Here is a 19,132-nt window from a genome sequence, read left to right as displayed (position 1 = left end):
ACTAGTGACACATAATAATCCAAACATCTTCAACTCGAATGCAAAGAACTATGTTGGATTGCATTTCTTACTAGACATATATACTCCCATCAACTCATATTCATGAGTTTCTACTTAAATCTTTCACCTACTTTCAAAATAATTTCATGTGTATCATGTTTTTTTATAGGGGCACTTAGAAAAATAGCAAAAAAAATAATAAAGTAATAAATAATAACTATTTAGCAACCATATTTCAATTTTAGAAAGATAGCAAAATTTAGAGTCTCAATCATGTCTCTTGATTACTTTTATTTCTTAATAGTGTTGGTAAGAGATACCTACTTCCATAAGTACATAAGTTTTATCTACCTAATAATATGGTCCGCATTTGACTCGTTTGCAAGAGATTTAGTGGCCATGATCAAAATAATTGTTTTAAAAAAAATATATTATTATTACGCATACATAACTAACAATAGGAACAGAATCAAACCTGGAAAAGAACGTATTGGAAAGAAGAAAAATTGGAGAAAACTTGAGAGGATTGCTTGAAGAAATAGGTGGAGTTAAAGTGCTAATTTGCTTGAACAGGAAAATTCATTCATGTTTCACGTTTATACCCTAAGAGCATAAAGCAAAACCCACACTACACACCAAATTTTTAGAACTGCAATCTCATTCACATGTAATATATAATATAAATAAGATGAAAAAAAGTACATTCTTATAACTTTTTCTGTTGACATTCCTCAGGTTAACGCTCGGAATCTATTATAAATTATTTTTGGATTTTAAAGGATAGAAATAATTTCAAATTCTTAATTACTTTTGGAATCAAATTCATTTTGAATCATTGAATTTTATTTTATTTTTTATATTCACCAGAAATGAAAAGAAAAGTGTAATATTTTACTGTTATGCTTTTACCATTTTAAAATATATAATAATAATAATATATTTTAATATCAATTATATATAATCACGAAAGAATGCAAACATCTTTAATAAAATCAAAGTAATAAATTAAAATCTGACCATTTCGTATTTCTTGTAAAAGAACCTTGTAGATATCTTCACTCAAATAAGAAATACTAAAGTCGAATGACAAGCGAGACAATAATTTTATGAATGATGATACATTTCAAATATTTGAAGTTTGAAGTTGGTTGAGCAATGATACTCTTCTTGAAGGACCAGGGTACCCCGTATCTCTCCAATGGAGTGATATTGTTCGCTTTAGACTTTGGACATAACCCTCACCGCTTTGCTTTTGGTTTTATCCAAAAAGCCTCGTACCAATGGGGATAATTGTCATTTCTTATATAGTCATGATTATTTCCTTCTCTAGCCAATATTAGACTTTGTTTGCAATCACCTTACAAACTCAACATAGTCCAATATTGGTAACAAATTCTAATAATTCAAAAGTTACTCACACATGTTCCTATTAAAAAAAAAAGTTACTTATACGAACATAGCTCAATTAACTAAGGTTTGTATCTTTTAAAAGATCGTGAATTCAAATTCTTACTCCTAAAATAGTTGCTTATATATTGTTAAAGTTTGAAAAGTAAAAAAAAAAAAAAAAAATATAAACAAAAAGTTTGATTACAATAGAAACTTCATAAGTATTGAAGAACTAGATGGAGATGAAATCAAATCACGTGCCATGCAAATGGCAAATCTTCCTTGAGATATATGGATTGGCCATATAGGTTTGCATAAGTTATGGTATGCGTTAACTAAATAAGTTCAAAAATTTTTAGCATGAGTACTATTTTTTTAGTTAACCCATCATTTAGTCGGATTATAGTCTTAATCAATTGCACTAAGTTCTAGTCGTAAGCAAATTGGACAAATTAACATAAAAGTCACTCCTATCATTAGTATTCCATTATATAACGAATAAACATATTATTTTATTAGATGAGATCCACCACCCATTTATTTATTTGAATTTTTTAAAAAAGTAACATTTATAGTAATACTAGAATTTTAAACGTGGGGGTGGGAAACTCTCAACGTATATTGTTATTTGTCTCATGAATCTCCTCTCTTTCATATCAGTGGAAAGTTTTCTTTCTGATGGTGTGATTCTTCCTCCATTGTTTCCTCTATTGTTCTATTCGTTTTAGTCTATAAATTTAGGCAATTTCTTGAATGGAATAACAAGGGAAATGAGATATTAATTATTGTTGGCTTAATTTGTGTGGTAAATAATATGGAAGCAAAATGATTGACATTAAAATTTCGAAGGTACAATTATAAAAAGATTTTTTTGATCTCAAGTAGTCCTTCCCAAAAATAGCTGAAGACATTAGTAACCTCTCAACTTAAATCTACGCCCGAGCACTTGTGATGTTACATTCTGAAAAACAACCAAACTCCCCCAATTCATTTCTATAATTGGGTCCTTTTTTTTAGTTAGATTTTAATTATTTGATAATAAAAATTGTAAACTATCAAAATTAAAAAAAATATGCATATAATTGTAAGCGTGTCCCTCTTTTTATTTAATTCGCAACGACCGTAACTGAAGGACTAGCCTGATTAGCAGCATCCATCTCCATTTTTCTGGCCTTTGTCACGTTTCTCCAATGACTCACAATTTCCCTCTCTCTCTCCTCTGCAGTCTTCTTCTTCATCGCCTTCTCATTTTTACCGTTTTCTTCCTCTTCTAAGCTTCCGATTTTTCCACCATTTTTCGACGGAAGAGTATCAAGCTCTGCCAGAACCTTTATGACGTCAAGCACAAGCCGCTCCGCAAGGGTGCGAGAGAAGTCTTCTCTAATCACAACACGAAGAACTGACACGTGCTTGGCACCCTCCGGCATTGGGTACGCTGGCACGATCCACCCGAAGCGACGCAGCATCTCCGACACCTCAAACTCATCGTGGCGGCTTCGGTCTTTCAGAGAGAACGCCACCACTGGAACTCCCACGTCCTTTGACGCGATAGTGAACCGCCCTGTGTTCTCAAGTCCTTCCTTCAGAACCATTGCATTGTCGTGACAGTTTTGCATCACATTTCTGTATCCCTCGAAACCCAGACGGATCAGTTGGTAGTATTGGGCAATGATCTGGCTAGACCCTGAAAAAAATTGATTAAACAAATTATGTCATCATTATCTCACATGTGGAATCCAATTCAATTTACAATTCAATTGGAGAAAGTGGTGTTACCCTTGGAGAAATTGAGGGTGAATGTGGGCTGATCGGCTCCAAGGTAATTGATGTGGAAAATGAGCTCTTCGTGCAGATCCTCCTTGGTCCTCCAAATGACCCAACCAATTCCGGCGTAGACAAGCCCGTACTTGTGGCCACTCACGTTGATGCTCTTCACCAGAGGAAGCCTGAAGTCCCATTCCAGCTCTGGGTACAGGAACGGCGCTATGAACCCACCGCTGGCCGCGTCCACGTGGATGGGAGTGTCCCACCCAGTTTCCTTGTTCTTCTCCACCAGCAGATCGTTGAGCAGCTTCACATCCTCGAATTCCCCATTGTAAGTGGAGCCCAAGATGGCGGCAACGCAGATGGTGTTCTCGTCCACCATGTCGACGGCCTTGAGAGGGTCCATGACGTAGTACCCTTCACTCACATTAACTTCCTTGAGCTCCACCTCGAAGTACCTTGCGAACTTCTCCCAGCAGACCTGGACGTTGGAGCCAGTGACGATGTTGGGCCTGTCGATGGGCTTCCCCTGGGCCCTGCCTTTGTTCTGCCACTTCCTCTTGAAGGCCAGCCCCGCCAGCATGATGGCCTCCGATGACCCCACAGTGCCCACTCCCACGGCGGCGTCGGAGTCTCCGAGGGGGGCGTTGAAGAGATGGGCGATCATGTTGACGCAGCGGTTCTGGAGCTCGGTGGTGACGGGGTACTCGTCCATGTCCACGTAGTTCTTGTTGACAGAGTCCATGATGAGCTTGTCGCACTCGGGCTCCATCCAAGTGGTGACGAAGGAAGCCAGATTCAGCCTCGGATTGCAGTCAAGCATGAGCTCGTCGTTAATGATCTGGAAGGCGGCCTCCTTGGGCATGGAGTTTTCGGGCATGAGATACTTGGGGGCAGAGTCGCGGACATAGCGAGAGGCAAAGGTGGAATGTAGAGAGACATCGGACTGAGAAAAATTTCTGGGTAAGGCCATGGATTGAGAATTAGATTGAGATTGAGAGAGAGAAGATACGGAAGGGTTGAAATTGGTTAATATGGTGAGAAGAGTGAAGAGAAGGGAAGATGAAATTTATAGTGGGAATTGGGGAGAAGGTTAACGGTAGTGAAATGTGGAGAATGGAATCGAATGCCGGTTGGTTTGGTTGTGTGGATTGGAATGTTAAAATTGAAGGAGGTAATTAGAAGAATGTGGGTGTGGGTGTGGGTGTGGGAACTGTACTTTTTTGTCAGTGTGGATGAAACGGAGGGCTCATACCCAAACTACCTTGGAAACAGCATTTTACTTTACACCACATAAATTCAATAACGAATATTTTTGCTTTCAACCCGAAATTGTGATAAGGGTAATGTATTGATTTTTATTTTTGAAAGAGTGAGTGTTCTATGAACTAATAAAAAATAACTCAATGAATAATATATCTTATCTATTAAACTTTTTGTCGCTCAATTCCATGTCTCGAATTTATTATACTAGAAAATACAAAAACTAACAAAATTATACCACAATTATATAATTTAGAGAAGATATAACCGTTGAGACTTGAAAGGGACACTATTTCATTGTTTGATTGCAATAATTTTATATGCGAATAATGAAGTATTAAGTCATTAATAACGGTTAATGGTCTTATTATTTGAAAGCAACCCTCTACAGATTTGTTTGCTGATTCAATCAAAGAAATCGCACCAAATAAGGGCCATTTACTTGGCCTATGAAGCGGCTAAGCCAGCGGTAGAAGAAATCAAAGGAATCTGGTTAGAGGAAATCCTTGAGCCATTGTGCGCTTAAAGGTGGTTCCTACGAGTGCATCTAAGATTTCTACGTCTGTTTCCACAACTTTTATTTTTCCAGTTATGTATTGGAGAAAAGAGAAGGAAAAAAAGTCACTGGTAAGAGTGGGCCCAGCCAAACCCAGGAATCTCGGGTGGAGCTTTTATAAATAGAAAAAAGGGAAAAAAAAGAAATGTGTTTTGTTGTAAGAAAAATGGACAAAAGCCATGGTTGACCAAAATATATATATTATATTATATATTGTGTGAAACAATTCAAGTTTTTGCAGCATGTTGTTTTGTTTAATGTTTTGAAAGGAGAGAGAGAGAATGTCTGGTTTGGAATTGAAAAATCCAATGCCACCGACTCTTTCGAAATGAAGGAATTAATTAGGAGCTTTCCGGGGGAGGTTTGTTTTGGGAAAATCCCACCATTATCATAATTTTCTTTTCTTTTTTGGAGGGTAACATAACACCAAAATCGTAACCAAATCTGAACGTTAGAAATTTTTTGACAAAATTCCTTTATCTTAACTCTCCATATTCGTTTTTCAAACCTCATGGTAGGCATTGAATTAACAATGTTGGTATATTATATTGATATCATGAGTGGGAAACCAATGAATGGAATTAGTTTAAAGATCCATTATTTTCAATTAAGCGAACCCCATTGAGAATTTTTTGTTGGATTTGTGAGGTGATCGCAAACAAAGTCTCACGTTGACAAAGGAATGGAATGATCATGGATATATAAGAGAGGACAATTATTTCAATTGGTATGAGGCCTTTTGGATGAAACCAAAAGTAAAGCCGCAAGAGTTATGCTAAAAGCAATGGTACTCGAGGTACCACCGAGAAGAAATTACAAAACAACTCTTTAGTTTTTGCATTAAAAAATTTATTCGTGTAATTTCTGCAGCACCCATTACAGTTTGAGAGGGAATATTGTGCAATTTATTCAAATAAATTTACTAATGGTCTGTCAACATTCGACGTGTCCTTATATTAGTGGTAAAAAGGAAAACCTGGTTTGGATTAAAGCCACTTAAAAAATAGCAAAAAAATAACAAATAATTAATTGAAAAATATAGCAATCACTTTTGATTATAAAAAATTAGAGACCTTACCCAAATGAAAAAAGACCTTACCCACTTAAAAAATAGCAAAAAAGGAACCAATAATTAATTGGTAATTTTTTGGAAATAAAAAAACTCTAATATCAAGTTTTTCAGTAGTATCCTTCATCTAAATTAGTTCTAAGTGATGTATTTAGTATGATTGATATACTTGACATACTTGATATTGGGTATATCAACGATATAGGTACGGGTTGTTAGGTCAATAAAATAAATCTGCAATATTATACTTAAGCCACAATTTTCAATGTAACCTGAAGATGAGTATATCATTCATATAATTTGCATGATTAATATACTTCCTATTTTGTATATTAGTGATATACTTAATATTCCACATATCATTTATAAATGATATACCGAATATCAAGTAATTAATATATTTCATATATCAATCAGAAATCTACAAAATTACTAATGTCAAAATCTTGAGCCTGAAGAAGATTTACAACAATATACTTAAAATAAAGTATATCATTTCATTATGTTTTTCTGCCCTAAAACTCGTGGCTTATACTGTGAACAAATTATTTATTCAACAAAATAATGGTTATTTTATTTACATAACTCAAAATTCAATAAACGAACCTCCAAGGTTATTTGATGTAACTTGAACCGTATGTGGTCGACATACGGGTGGATCATGTTCTAGTAATAATCTAGTATATAGATGAGGTTGGGTACCTTATCTTAGTGACACTATGGATACGATCAACTTTGTAATAGTTACAAACGATTCGATCTAAATCATTTATGTAGAGGCATGCCAGTGGGAGCATTCAATACAATTAGTTTGTATAAGACTGGACTACAAAATAATTAATCTCACTTTATAACACCGTTGATTGAAGAGATTAATATTTCATAGGGTGATCATATGTAACTTGATCTTAACCCAAAGCGAGTTATGGACTCTTGCCTATGAGAGATTATCTTTTGATTTGTATGGGTGTGAGTGGCACGATTTGCCGACTCAATAAGCCTGCCATTTTGAAGACGAGATCGAGTGGGGAGTTGGGAACATAGCTACGCAAGATGGAATTCACTCCTTGTCCTATTTAGGGTAAGTAGATGAGTTGTTTCCTTAAGTGCTGATTCCGGGTCGTGAATAATGAGGCCTCATCCCCTCACTGGCTTGAGAGGGATTTAGTTTATAGTTGAATCATAAACAGACTGTTCATTATATGATTAATGGTACTTGAAGAATGAGAAGTAATTATAGGAATAAAACAGTAATTTGACCCAGTTGTAATTACGGACGACCGTGAAGGATTGACTTACTTGTAATGGTTATATTCATAGACACAACACGTTCTACAGTGCAGAAGAGTGCAACTATGAATCTTTAGTGTAATGCCCCATAGTTAATGAATGTTGATTAATTTAATGAGTTTAATTAATTAATCTCGAATCATTGGAGCTTATCTGTAGGTCCATTAGGTCTCCTTGCTAGCTCACAATGGACAAATTAAAACAAGGATCAAGAGTTTTGAAAGAATTTGAAATGTTCAAATTATAGAAGGAAATGTAGGTTAATCGTATAAGATACAATTAATACAATGTGTATATAGATACATTATCATTTTGTGATAAAAATTCAAAATTAAACCATATAATATGAGAGAGATATTTGAATAAGATTCAAATAATAATTAATATCCCATTCATATTAAAATTATAGGTTAAAATTATTTTGAAGGGGATGTTCATTTGAATTTGATTGAAATATATGATATTTAATTAAAATTAATTAATTAGTGAGTATTTAAATAATCACTTACATTTGAAAAAAAAAAGGTTTTTTTGTCCCCTCTCACTCTCAAATCTTTGCAAAAAAAAATTCCCACCCTTTTGGAAAGGTTCCCACGCAACTTGTCCTCACTAGAGAATAGCGAGGAAGGCCATTTGATGGCATTGGATTACTGAGATTTTGAATTACGGTCTTCAAGATATGTCTTCTCATTCCGTTAATGTTTATCACTTTTCTATATTTTTTTAAAGAAAAATTGAAGCAGTGCGTTCACACGCTTCCATTGTGGGATTTGATCCCTTCAATAATTAGTATTAAATATATTAGTTATATCAATGATTTATTTTATATAGTTGGTATATTAGGATACCCTATCAAGTATATTTCAGTGATATACTTTATTTATATTACTTGATATAATAATAAGAAATTTACCATATTTTTTTTTAGTACATATGTTACTCAAACTAAAATCTATGTATGTATGACATACATCAACCCAAAGACTAAAAGAAGTTAATTTTATGAAGTTAAAAAAAAAAAATTAATTTTATGAAGCCATTTTGGGTTAAAATAATCCAAATGTCATGAGTTCAAATCCTCGTCTCCTTATGTTGTACTAAAATGAAACTCTGATATTTTAATTAATGGATATGATAAACTAGAATTTTCATACCCTTTCTTTTATAAAATTTAGGATAAATAACTTAAATATTTCTTTTATAAAATTGAGGGACAAATATTTCAACTAACAAAACATACCTATTTTATAATATATTATTTAAGGTGGACAGATTTAGAGCTTGAACAAATTGCTTTTCATAAAAAATTCATCGGTTTAATCTACCAAACCGTAGGATTTTAAAAAACTAATTAAACAAAGGATTGAAATATTTTGATTCATTTTTCTTTTCAATCCCAAAAATGAAAATTCAACTATTTTGAATGTCGAATGAATTCGAAAATTTATGGAGTTGAAGCGAATGGTCAAAAAGGGCACAAAAGTCAACAAAAAGGTACGGGCAGCCGAGCAGGGCATCGAAGGCTAGGGCTGGGTCCCATTCCTAATTTCAATTTTGGACGCGGCGAATCTAATTCGCTTAATTATTTTACTTTTTAGGACCAAAAATATACTTTTCTTCATTTTACTTTTAAATTATTTTATTCATATCTTTAGTCTTTACTTGACCACATTCTTACCATGGTTCTTAAAATATGTCCACTATGAAATATTTTATTCCACGTTATTTGTGCTCTCGAATATTTTAGTTCATGTTTAATTCACCTTTTTTAATAAGAGAAATGCCATGTATATTTTCCATGGCTACATATTTAAATAAATATAAGGTAAAATTACAAAAAAACTATTTATGAACTTTATTATTCGTTTCGAAAAAATACTTCTATTCTTTGAAAAATTTCTATACTATCATTGACATTTTAGAACCATTTTAAAAATATTATTTGAACAAACATTCGTTAATATTTTAAACAGAAAATTGATACACTAGAATATAGAACGATGAGAAAATTAATGTGGAAGTTGAAGTGGAATATAGGTTTCAATTTGTCTTAAAAGTCTTCTTTCATTATTATTATTATTTTTTTTTTGTCGTCCAACCAATTTTGCCATAATTTATTTTTTTTCCTAATTTAATCCAAACAAGCCTCCATTTTAATTGTCACGTTGTTTAAATTATGTTATGTCAATTTTTTTGTTCAAAATATTAGTAGATCTTTGCAAATATTTTTTGAATGGTGATAAAGGAAGTTAAACATGTCTTCGGTTTACGATTTCGAAAGTCAACCCTAATGTCATGAGATAATTAGAATTTCTAACTTTTGAAAAATATCAAAGATAGAGGTAAATAGAAACATCACTTTGAGGATGGTACGGTAATTAAAATGTTATTAAAAATTTTAAACATAGTTTTGAGGGAGGAAAATACTTAAAATCCTCAATAGTAAGGGTCTATTTTAAATTATATTTTAATATTTATGTATTTTAATTATTAAATTTGTAGTAACGGCTAAAACAGGTATAGATTTTTAACATGTTAGAATTTAAACATTTTCGTAGTGAGAATGAGAAATATGGAAAATGAGAATTTGGTCGGGTCCTGGCCTCACTTTTCCCTTTGTTCCAAAAAAAACCTTCACCGGAAAGAAATTGTCTTTTTGAAATCAGACATCCGAAACCAAATGCTGCAAAACTAGAAAATTTCAAATGTATGGTCAACGACGACTGGTTGACCGTTTTGCTCTGGCACCCTTCTGGGGAAAAACCCCAAAGGAAACGATATTTATAAAATCCACCCCAGATTCGTGGGCTTTCTGGGCCCGCCAATGCGATTAAATTTTTTACTCAACTCATTTTTACTAATTAACCTAATAATTAAAAAAATTAATGAAAAAAAGACTCATAAATTTAATGAAATCAAACCTGCTTTTGTCTTAATCTATTAATTTCGTACTAAATATATATTTTATAATTCATTTGATACATAAGAATGTTTTTCTCAACAATTTTTCAAACAAAATATAATTTCATACTAAAAAATTATCATATTTTCCAAAGTTTAAGTGAAGATTGAATAATTGTTGAGGGTGAGGATTGTATCATTTATCCGAATGCAATTTTAAATTTTAAATTTATGGTGAAATTAATATACTTAAATCGATGTTTTTTAAAAAATATTTAATTTAGAACCAAAATGTGGGGACTCTCTATTAACCTATTGGTATATGCAAGTTCACGACTTTACAGTTCTTTATTAAAGCTTTAAAATCTCTCTATATCTAACTTTATAATTATATCTGATTGTTTTTTTTTTTAATTTTTAAATAATTATTCGATTTAGGTTTAATTTAACTCCTCAAATAAATTTCTCTTCAATATGGGAGACTGCTAGAAGTCAGAGTTTCCCTTTGATTCTACTATTCTCCTATAATTAAATTTGACCCGAATTGGTATTAATGCTCACCTTCTTCTTTCCTTCCTTCGATTCTGTTCTGACATTTCCCATTGAGGAACCACAACACGATTTTCCACATCTTTTTTGTACTATAAATACCATCCTCTGTTTTCCATTCTCCTCACCAATCAACCCAACTTCAAACACCATCTTCTCAATTCTCAATCTCTCTATTTCTCTCTTTCCATTCCGATTTCGAATTGATTTCCAAAATGGTGCTCTCTAAAACCTTTTCTGAATCGGATGTTTCTATACATTCAACATTTGCCTCTCGCTATGTCCGCGACTCTGCCCCGAGGTTCAGCATGCCCGAAAACTCCATGCCCAAGGAGGCCGCCTTCCAGATCATCAACGACGAGCTCATGCTCGACGGAAATCCCAGGCTGAATCTGGCTTCCTTCGTCACCACTTGGATGGAGCCCGAGTGCGACAAGCTCATCATGGACTCTGTCAACAAGAACTACGTGGACATGGACGAGTACCCCGTCACCACCGAGCTCCAGAACCGCTGCGTCAACATGATCGCCCATCTCTTCAATGCCCCCCTCGGAGACTCCGACGCCGCCGTGGGAGTGGGCACTGTGGGGTCATCGGAGGCCATCATGCTGGCGGGGCTGGCCTTCAAGAGGAAGTGGCAGAACAAGCGCAGGGCCCAGGGGAAGCCCATCGACAGGCCCAACATCGTCACTGGCTCCAACGTCCAGGTCTGCTGGGAGAAGTTCGCGAGGTACTTCGAGGTGGAGCTCAAGGAAGTTAATGTGAGTGAAGGGTACTACGTCATGGACCCTCTCAAGGCCGTCGACATGGTGGACGAGAACACCATCTGCGTTGCCGCCATCTTGGGCTCCACTTACAATGGGGAATTCGAGGATGTGAAGCTGCTCAACGATCTGCTGGTGGAGAAGAACAAGGAAACTGGGTGGGACACCCCCATCCACGTGGACGCGGCCAGCGGTGGGTTCATAGCGCCGTTCCTGTACCCAGAGCTGGAATGGGACTTCAGGCTTCCTCTGGTGAAGAGCATCAACGTGAGTGGCCACAAGTACGGGCTTGTCTACGCCGGAATTGGTTGGGTCATTTGGAGGACCAAGGAGGATCTGCCGGAAGAGCTCATTTTCCACATCAATTATCTTGGAGCCGATCAGCCCACATTCACCCTCAATTTCTCCAAGGGTAAGAGCACTTCTTCCAATTAAGTTGAATTGAATGGAATTGGATTCCACCCATGTGAGATAACGATGACATAATTTGTTTAATCAATTTTTTTCAGGGTCTAGCCAGATCATTGCCCAATACTACCAACTGATCCGTCTGGGTTTCGAGGGATACAGAAATGTGATGCAAAACTGTCACGACAATGCAATGGTTCTGAAGGAAGGACTTGAGAACACAGGGCGGTTCACTATCGCGTCAAAGGACGTGGGAGTTCCAGTGGTGGCGTTCTCTCTGAAAGACCGAAGCCGCCACGATGAGTTTGAGGTGTCGGAGATGCTGCGTCGCTTCGGGTGGATCGTGCCAGCGTACCCAATGCCGGAGGGTGCCAAGCACGTGTCAGTTCTTCGTGTTGTGATTAGAGAAGACTTCTCTCGGACCCTTGCGGAGCGGCTTGTGCTTGATATCGTTAAGGTTCTGGCAGAGCTTGATACTCTTCCACCGAAGAATAGTTCAGAAAATGGTGAGAAGGGGAAAATTGAGAGTGGAGTGAAGAAGACGGCAGAGGAAACAGAGAGGGAAATTGCGACTTATTGGAGGAATATAACGAAGGCCAGGAAAATAAAGCTTGCTGCTAATCAGACTGGTCCTTCAGTTACCGTCGTTGCCAAATAAATAAGAAGAGGACACCCACACGTTGGATGGATAGTACTAAATTTTGATGCAACAAGTATAAGAAAATAAATTTCTTTCGTTATTATTATTATTTTTTAATTTCTAAAAGTTTTGGTCCTAAGTTATAGCTAATGTTAGTTTACCTACCTTGACTTGACAATATTTGTGTAATGAGTTGTGAAATTGAGAAATAAAATAGTTTAATTTTGGCATGTATATGTAAACTGTAAAGACGTGGTTTCTATTCTATTTCTGCACCATTTTTAGAAAGAAAGAAAAACAGGTTTCTTGGGCACTAGAACAGCAACCTGTGGTTAATGGTTGAAAGGAGGACTGGGTAGCAGCAACTTTTTAACTCCTATATTCATTTGATTTGGTTTAATTGAATAAAAAGTTGGTAGGATTGAACAGTAAAACTCAATCATTTTGAGGACCTCTAAATATGGCTATAACCTATAACTATAACTACAAAATATATATTATATTAATGAAATGGTCAGTCTGAATATTCAAGTAAAAAAATGTCAATCAAAACATACAACTGTGAAAATAATGGAAAGTTTGATCCTCATTCCATATATAGGCTATGGGTTGCCAAAGCCTTCTTCTGTCTTGGAAGCACAACCCATGCCAACCATGTTGAATTAGGAATTAGGAAGTAAAATTACCCTTGGTCTCTTACATTCAAGAGATTATATAAAAATGTTATATTTTAAAGTTTTTCTTCTAATTTATCCTTTACACATCTAAAATACAAAACTAAATCCCTCGTAAAAATTTACAGTTGCACCATTTGTTTAAAATATATAGTTAAATGGGTAATACACGAAAAAATGACATGACATAGTTGATGTGGTAATTTTTAAATTTATGTGGCATATTTATTTATTCTTTTTTATTTAATTTATTTTCTCTGGCTGGCCGCCCCACCACACTAGAATAGGTATGGAACATATATGGTAGTTAAGTTCACATTCCATCCTTTTTTCATAAAGACCAGAATATATATATATATATATATATATATATATATATATATGTGTGGGGTAGAGTATTGCATTCTTTTAATATATTCCCTATACTAAAAAGAGGTAACTATTACTTTTCATAGCACTTGTTAAAAGTTAATAATATTTAATATAGATTAAAAATAATACAGACATATGTGTTAAAAGGATCTCGTATTAAAAATATAAAAAATTTATTAATAGAGGTAGATTATTTTTCTGATCCAATCGATTTTGAAATGTAATATTATGAATATTTATATATAAAACTAAGTATCAACATATAAAATTATATTAATTAATTCAAATGAGTTGATTTGCTGAGAAATCTTGCTGTTGATTATTATAACAATTAACAACCGACCTTAGATTTAATTTAAAGCCTATTAAATACTAAAAGAAAAAAAAAATTAAAGGCTATAAAATATAAATACAAATATAGGATTTTCACTTTACTGCCCGCCACGGCGTGATCAACTACACAATAACAAGTGTTCATAATTCTGCCTTAACGCGTGTAACGCTCATGATCCACCTGTATCTTAGTGGAAACATATCTATTCATCACTCCACTCCAATAAAATTTCCCACTATGCAATTTGCACCACATAATGTTATTTTTAAATCTTGAAAAAATTATTTCACAAAAAAGATCGCTTATCTTGATTTTAAATGAATAGCAATTGCTATTTTTGAAAAGTTTCTATAAAAAATAACAAAAATCTATTTATATTAGGATGTTCTATTTATTTATTATATATTCTTTTTTTTTGTTGAGGAAACCAACGTTACTATATAGTGTGTTTAAAAACATGTTCTATTTATGCTAAGTTACAAAAATTTGAGGTTGGTGTGTGAGTTTACTTATTTTCAAATTTGTTATAATCTCACCGGTCATATATAAATTCAAACTTGTAAGAATGTTTGTATTTGGTATTTTTTTTTATAATAACCTAAATTACTTAGGCTCCATTTCATAACAATTTTCCTTTTTATTTATTATTTTTCATATTTTAATTAAAAAATTAAAATATTCTAAAAAAAGATGAATTAACTTCTAAAAGCATGACACTAAAATAATGAAATCCTTATCAAGCATAATCTTATTCCAATGTGCACTTCCAAACACAAAGAATACAAATCCAAAACTTCATAAACTTGAACTTACATTAAAACCGTGATTTGAAAGACGTCCTATAAATACACATTCTACAACCATGATATTGTGCGTTTTGGTATCATACTTAAAAATTCTTCTGGAGATAATTATCCTCTCTTATATATCATAATCCTAACTTCGGAGTTAGTTTTGTACTCTAGGTAAACTCAAACACCTCACCTAAAATATGGATGAGAAAGGAAATATTTTCAATATAAATGGCTTCCAAATGATTGTACCATAAGAAAAACTGAAGCAAAGAATTCCCACGCACTTGTTCGAGATTTTTCTCCCCACAACCACCCCACTACTCGCAAATAAACACCCACTTTTGCCCATGTTTTCACATAGTGATTAGTGTAGTATAAATACGTGATTATTATGCAAAGCTATAGCTAGGACCATGGCTTCCTTCAGCACTACTTCTAAGGCTTTGATCGTGGCTGCCGGCCTTCTGATTCTGGTGGCTTCGGAGGGTTTCATTCACCGAGCCGGGGCGGCCGGAGAGTGCGGGAAGATGACGGTCGGGTTGGCCGCGGTGAGCCTGACGCCGTGCTTGGGGGCAGTCAAGGATGTGAGAGCTAAGGTTACGGCGGCGTGCTGCAGCAAGGTGGCGGGGATGTTTAATACTACTCCCAAATGCCTGTGCGCCATTCTTCTTTCGCCTATGGCTAAGCAAGCCGGAATCAACCCGGCCGTTGCCATTACCATCCCCAAACGTTGCAATATCAAAAACCGTCCCGCCGGCAAGAAGTGTGGAAGTAAGCTCATTACCAATCCCCTCATTCTTCATCCACACATCCATTATACTTAAAAGAGTACTATAATCTTTTTGTTCTTTATATCATTATTATTTTATGTTAATCATTTAACAAATATATACTATTATATTACTTTTTTAAATACGTGAAAATACTTGACTCCTAACGTGTTAAGGCCAATTCTATTTGATCTTGACAGGTGTGAAACTAAGTATTTTCCATATGTTTAATGTTTATTAGTATTTTGATATTGACGTGCATTGTAGCCTAGACACGTATTGGAGCCTCTAGATGCTATAATAATATTGACAAAAACTAAAATAGTTGTGTTTTTAAAGTTCATGTAAAGGATAAGAAAATAGTTTCTTTTATTAGAAAAAGAAATTAGAATAGATATATTAAAAATTTAGAGACCAAAATAAAAATATCTGACCAAATAAGGATTAAACTAAAACAAGGGAATTAATAAATTGAATATTTCCTAAGATTCGGTAATTTTAACAGTGACTCGGTTGGTAAATCTATCACTCATTGATAATGGGGTGAAATTGACCTTTTCAAAAAAAAAAAAAATTAATGGGTGAATTGAAATAAAGTTGACATAATTATTAAAAATAATATGATTGGCAATTGACCTTTGTTCATTTAGTAAATGCTATACTTCGGTATGTAAACAATATATTTGATACAATATCTTATTTTCTTGTTATTCAATAGCTTATTAAGGGAAATTAAAGTATCCTTCCGAAAAAATAAAGTAAATATATTATCAATATAATAGCATTAAATGTGTGAATATGGTTTTGATTTTGCAGAGTACACCCTCCCATGAGGATCAAAGGCAAGCAGCCCATAGCTACATGAGAAAATGATATTTATGTTATAATTATGCTATGAAATTTTACTCAAATAAAAAGATAAGATCGAGTGTGTGTTAAAATTTTTTAGTTGTTCCCATATCTACACGCATATTAGCTTGATCGTTGGGTTCGTAGGATGCCGCTGTTTGTGGACTTGAAGGACTTGACGCCATTATCAGAGCATGTATGGTATTGCGTCCTTTTTCTAATATTTAAGATATTGAATAAATTAAAGTTGCCTTTTCAAACTTCATTCATAATCACATTTTAAGTTACACTTTCAAATTTCGTTCATAATAATCATGTTTCTTTAAAATGACTTTCTATCAATGAGAAACAATGTCACAATTGAAGTGTTTGGAGCATACTATTATTGGACCTATTGTTTTTATCTCAACTTACAAGGGAAAGATAATAAGCATAAAGTAATTTGAAAAAAATATGAAGTTTGTGAAAATAGCTTCAAATCTCTGTGGCAACCTTACTTTTGACATTAATCGATTTCCACATTTTTTTTTCATAATGTGTAATTGTTATTAATCTCGTGTCAATATGAGTATAACTCAACCATAATAGATACTTTTTCCTTTGATGTCGGAAGTTTGAACTCTTGTACACCTAATTTGTTGAATTAAAAAAAATTATTATCATCTCGTCCACATAAACTGTGTAGGTGTGTTTATTGTATTCAATGACCACTTCTTTCCACCATTTGTCTATTATATTGGGTCAAATCAATCAAAATTTGTTTAATTAAAGATGTCATGTTACCATTTAATTAGAAGTATTAACCATTGTAATCTAAGTTCGAAAAGATACTTAAATTTTATTAAACTTCAAGGGACCATTTGTTTCGTGAGAATCCGACATTCCCGTTGGACAGACATCTGGATTCTCACGTTTGTTTTGCGGGGATGTAAGCTACACGTGAAAATCTTGAGATACTCGAGTATGCTAGGATGCTCATACGGTAGACATCTTACCGAGTTTTGGATGTCGTTTTGAAACATGGGTTTTCAAGATTCTTGTGTTGAGGGTATCCATTTTTACATTTTTGCCCTTCATTTTTTGTCCATATATTTTCTTTCATCAATTTTTTTTTAATTTTTCCTCAAAAAATTCTTTATTTTAATTTTTTAAATTTATAATTAAAATAAATTAATGTACTCTTATGTTATTGAGTATATTTTTACATTAGATTTATATGTAAAATAAATTGTAATTAAATTATATAATATCTCCATTTATTTTGAAGGAATTACATTATTAATAATATTTATTATCATAAATATATTTTACAACCAATATATCAGTGATATTTTTCTTCCTAAAAAATATAATGTGGTGATAGGATAAATAAATTTCACCCAAGATAGTATAAATTATATGATTGTTTTTTTGGAAAATTATTAAAGTTGAAAATGAAATATATATTAAGTAAAATATGAATTAATTTGTTCTACAAAATAACATAAAAAAATTAATTAATTCAAATAGATTTATTATATTAAATGAATTTATAAATTATATAAATATTCGTAAGGGTATTTTTTGAACATTCTATAAATTTAACACATTCCGAGAATAAATCCTACAAAACCAACGTTACTATTCAAATATTCTCAAATATCCTTATAAATATTTCTACGAGATTATCTGAAGATGTCGGACAATCTAAAATTTGAGACATCTATATTTCCAAAAAACAAACAGCCCTTAAGGACTAAATAAATATATCTATCAAAATGGAAGGAATATTCACTTTGAAATTAAACCTTTTATTATAATTGTTCATCCATAATTTTTTTGTTTGTAGGAGGGTAGAGATATGTACCAATTACTGCTGAGCTATGCTCGCTTTAACGTTTCCTTCAATTTTTAGACACTTTTAAATCATTAACAACACTCAAAATAAAAAAAATGGATTTTTCAATTTTTTTTTAGAGAAACTTAACTAGGATTTGAATTTTATTTCCAAAAAGCTGATAAGCTTATTAAATTATCAATTACGTTCTTAAAATGTCGCTTTCCCAAAATAATAATAATATATATATTTATATTTATATATTTTTTTTAAAAGCCATTTTCAAGAGCATAAGCGACACTTTTATATAATTACTTTATGAGCTTATAATCTCAACAAGTTATCTCATAATTTTAATTTCGAATCATGGATGTTAACAAATAAATAAATACGAGAGGGAACCACTTTACTTTGTTGTTATCAAAATAGAAAAAAACTCCACCTTTGAATGGGGCATTTTTTAATATTATTTTAAAAATGATTGTAGCTTTAATTAGTCGGGATATCGTCTCTTGAAGAATTAATTAATTATTTATTTGATTATTTAGAAAAAAATCAACTACATGCCCTTGGTGCCATCTCGATCACAACGGCCACACAGGGAGGCCACACTCTCGACCACCTCGATCATACAATGGAACAACCACGTCTTTGGACACCACAACCGCGCAAGGGGCGATGCCTTCAGTTCCACCTCGCCACCACGGTCGCACCAGACCATCACGCCCTCGTCGCCACCTCAAACATCTCGCCCTCGCAAACTATCTCGGCCTCAAGGGTCATCTCAGCCTCGAGCACTATCTTGACCTCGAGAAACCTCTCCGCCTTGAGTGTTACCTACGCCCCAATCATTATCTCGACTTCGAGAACCATCTCAGCCTCGAAAATTATCTCGACCTCAAGCATTATCTAGACCTCAAAAACTATCTC

General features: G+C 33.6%; 3 protein-coding genes across 3 annotated transcripts; 2 read left to right on the top strand and 1 right to left on the bottom strand.

Moving 5' to 3' along the window:
• Nucleotides 1–2,204: 2,204 nt before the first annotated feature.
• Nucleotides 2,205–4,289, bottom strand: LOC111015680 (glutamate decarboxylase 4-like). The gene is made up of 2 exons (XM_088123514.1): nt 3,166–4,289; nt 2,205–3,073 (listed from the first exon to the last, which is right to left on the bottom strand). Exons 1-2 carry the CDS (start codon nt 4,124–4,126, stop codon nt 2,496–2,498), a joined length of 1,539 nt encoding a protein of 512 aa, XP_087979640.1. The 5' UTR covers nt 4,127–4,289; the 3' UTR covers nt 2,205–2,495.
• Nucleotides 4,290–10,887: 6,598 nt separating this feature from the next.
• Nucleotides 10,888–12,827, top strand: LOC111015551 (glutamate decarboxylase 4). The gene is made up of 2 exons (XM_022290620.2): nt 10,888–11,957; nt 12,055–12,827. Exons 1-2 carry the CDS (start codon nt 10,997–10,999, stop codon nt 12,609–12,611), a joined length of 1,518 nt encoding a protein of 505 aa, XP_022146312.2. The 5' UTR covers nt 10,888–10,996; the 3' UTR covers nt 12,612–12,827.
• Nucleotides 12,828–15,155: 2,328 nt separating this feature from the next.
• Nucleotides 15,156–16,651, top strand: LOC111015552 (uncharacterized). Its single transcript, XM_022290621.2, has 2 exons — nt 15,156–15,538; nt 16,354–16,651. Exons 1-2 carry the CDS (start codon nt 15,181–15,183, stop codon nt 16,368–16,370), a joined length of 375 nt encoding a protein of 124 aa, XP_022146313.1. The 5' UTR covers nt 15,156–15,180; the 3' UTR covers nt 16,371–16,651.
• The last annotated feature ends 2,481 nt before the right edge of the window (nt 16,652–19,132 follow it).

This window comes from Momordica charantia, assembly GCF_013281855.1.
Source record: "Momordica charantia cultivar OHB3-1 chromosome 4 unlocalized genomic scaffold, Mcharantia_2.0 BLBB01000004.1, whole genome shotgun sequence".
Lineage (NCBI taxonomy): Eukaryota > Viridiplantae > Streptophyta > Magnoliopsida > Cucurbitales > Cucurbitaceae > Momordica > Momordica charantia.
Note: the sequence above shows the minus strand (reverse complement) of the source record. Positions and strands in the feature narration are given on the sequence as shown.

Coding starts and splice junctions, on each gene's coding strand:
- LOC111015680 (XM_088123514.1), bottom strand. CDS start 4,126: ATGGCCTTACCCAGAAATTTTTCTCAGTCCGATGTCTCTCTACATTCC. Junction 3,074..3,165: donor CACCCTCAATTTCTCCAAGG/GTAACACCACTT, acceptor AATTTTTTTCAG/GGTCTAGCCAGATCATTGCC.
- LOC111015551 (XM_022290620.2), top strand. CDS start 10,997: ATGGTGCTCTCTAAAACCTTTTCTGAATCGGATGTTTCTATACATTCA. Junction 11,958..12,054: donor CACCCTCAATTTCTCCAAGG/GTAAGAGCACTT, acceptor AATTTTTTTCAG/GGTCTAGCCAGATCATTGCC.
- LOC111015552 (XM_022290621.2), top strand. CDS start 15,181: ATGGCTTCCTTCAGCACTACTTCTAAGGCTTTGATCGTGGCTGCCGGC.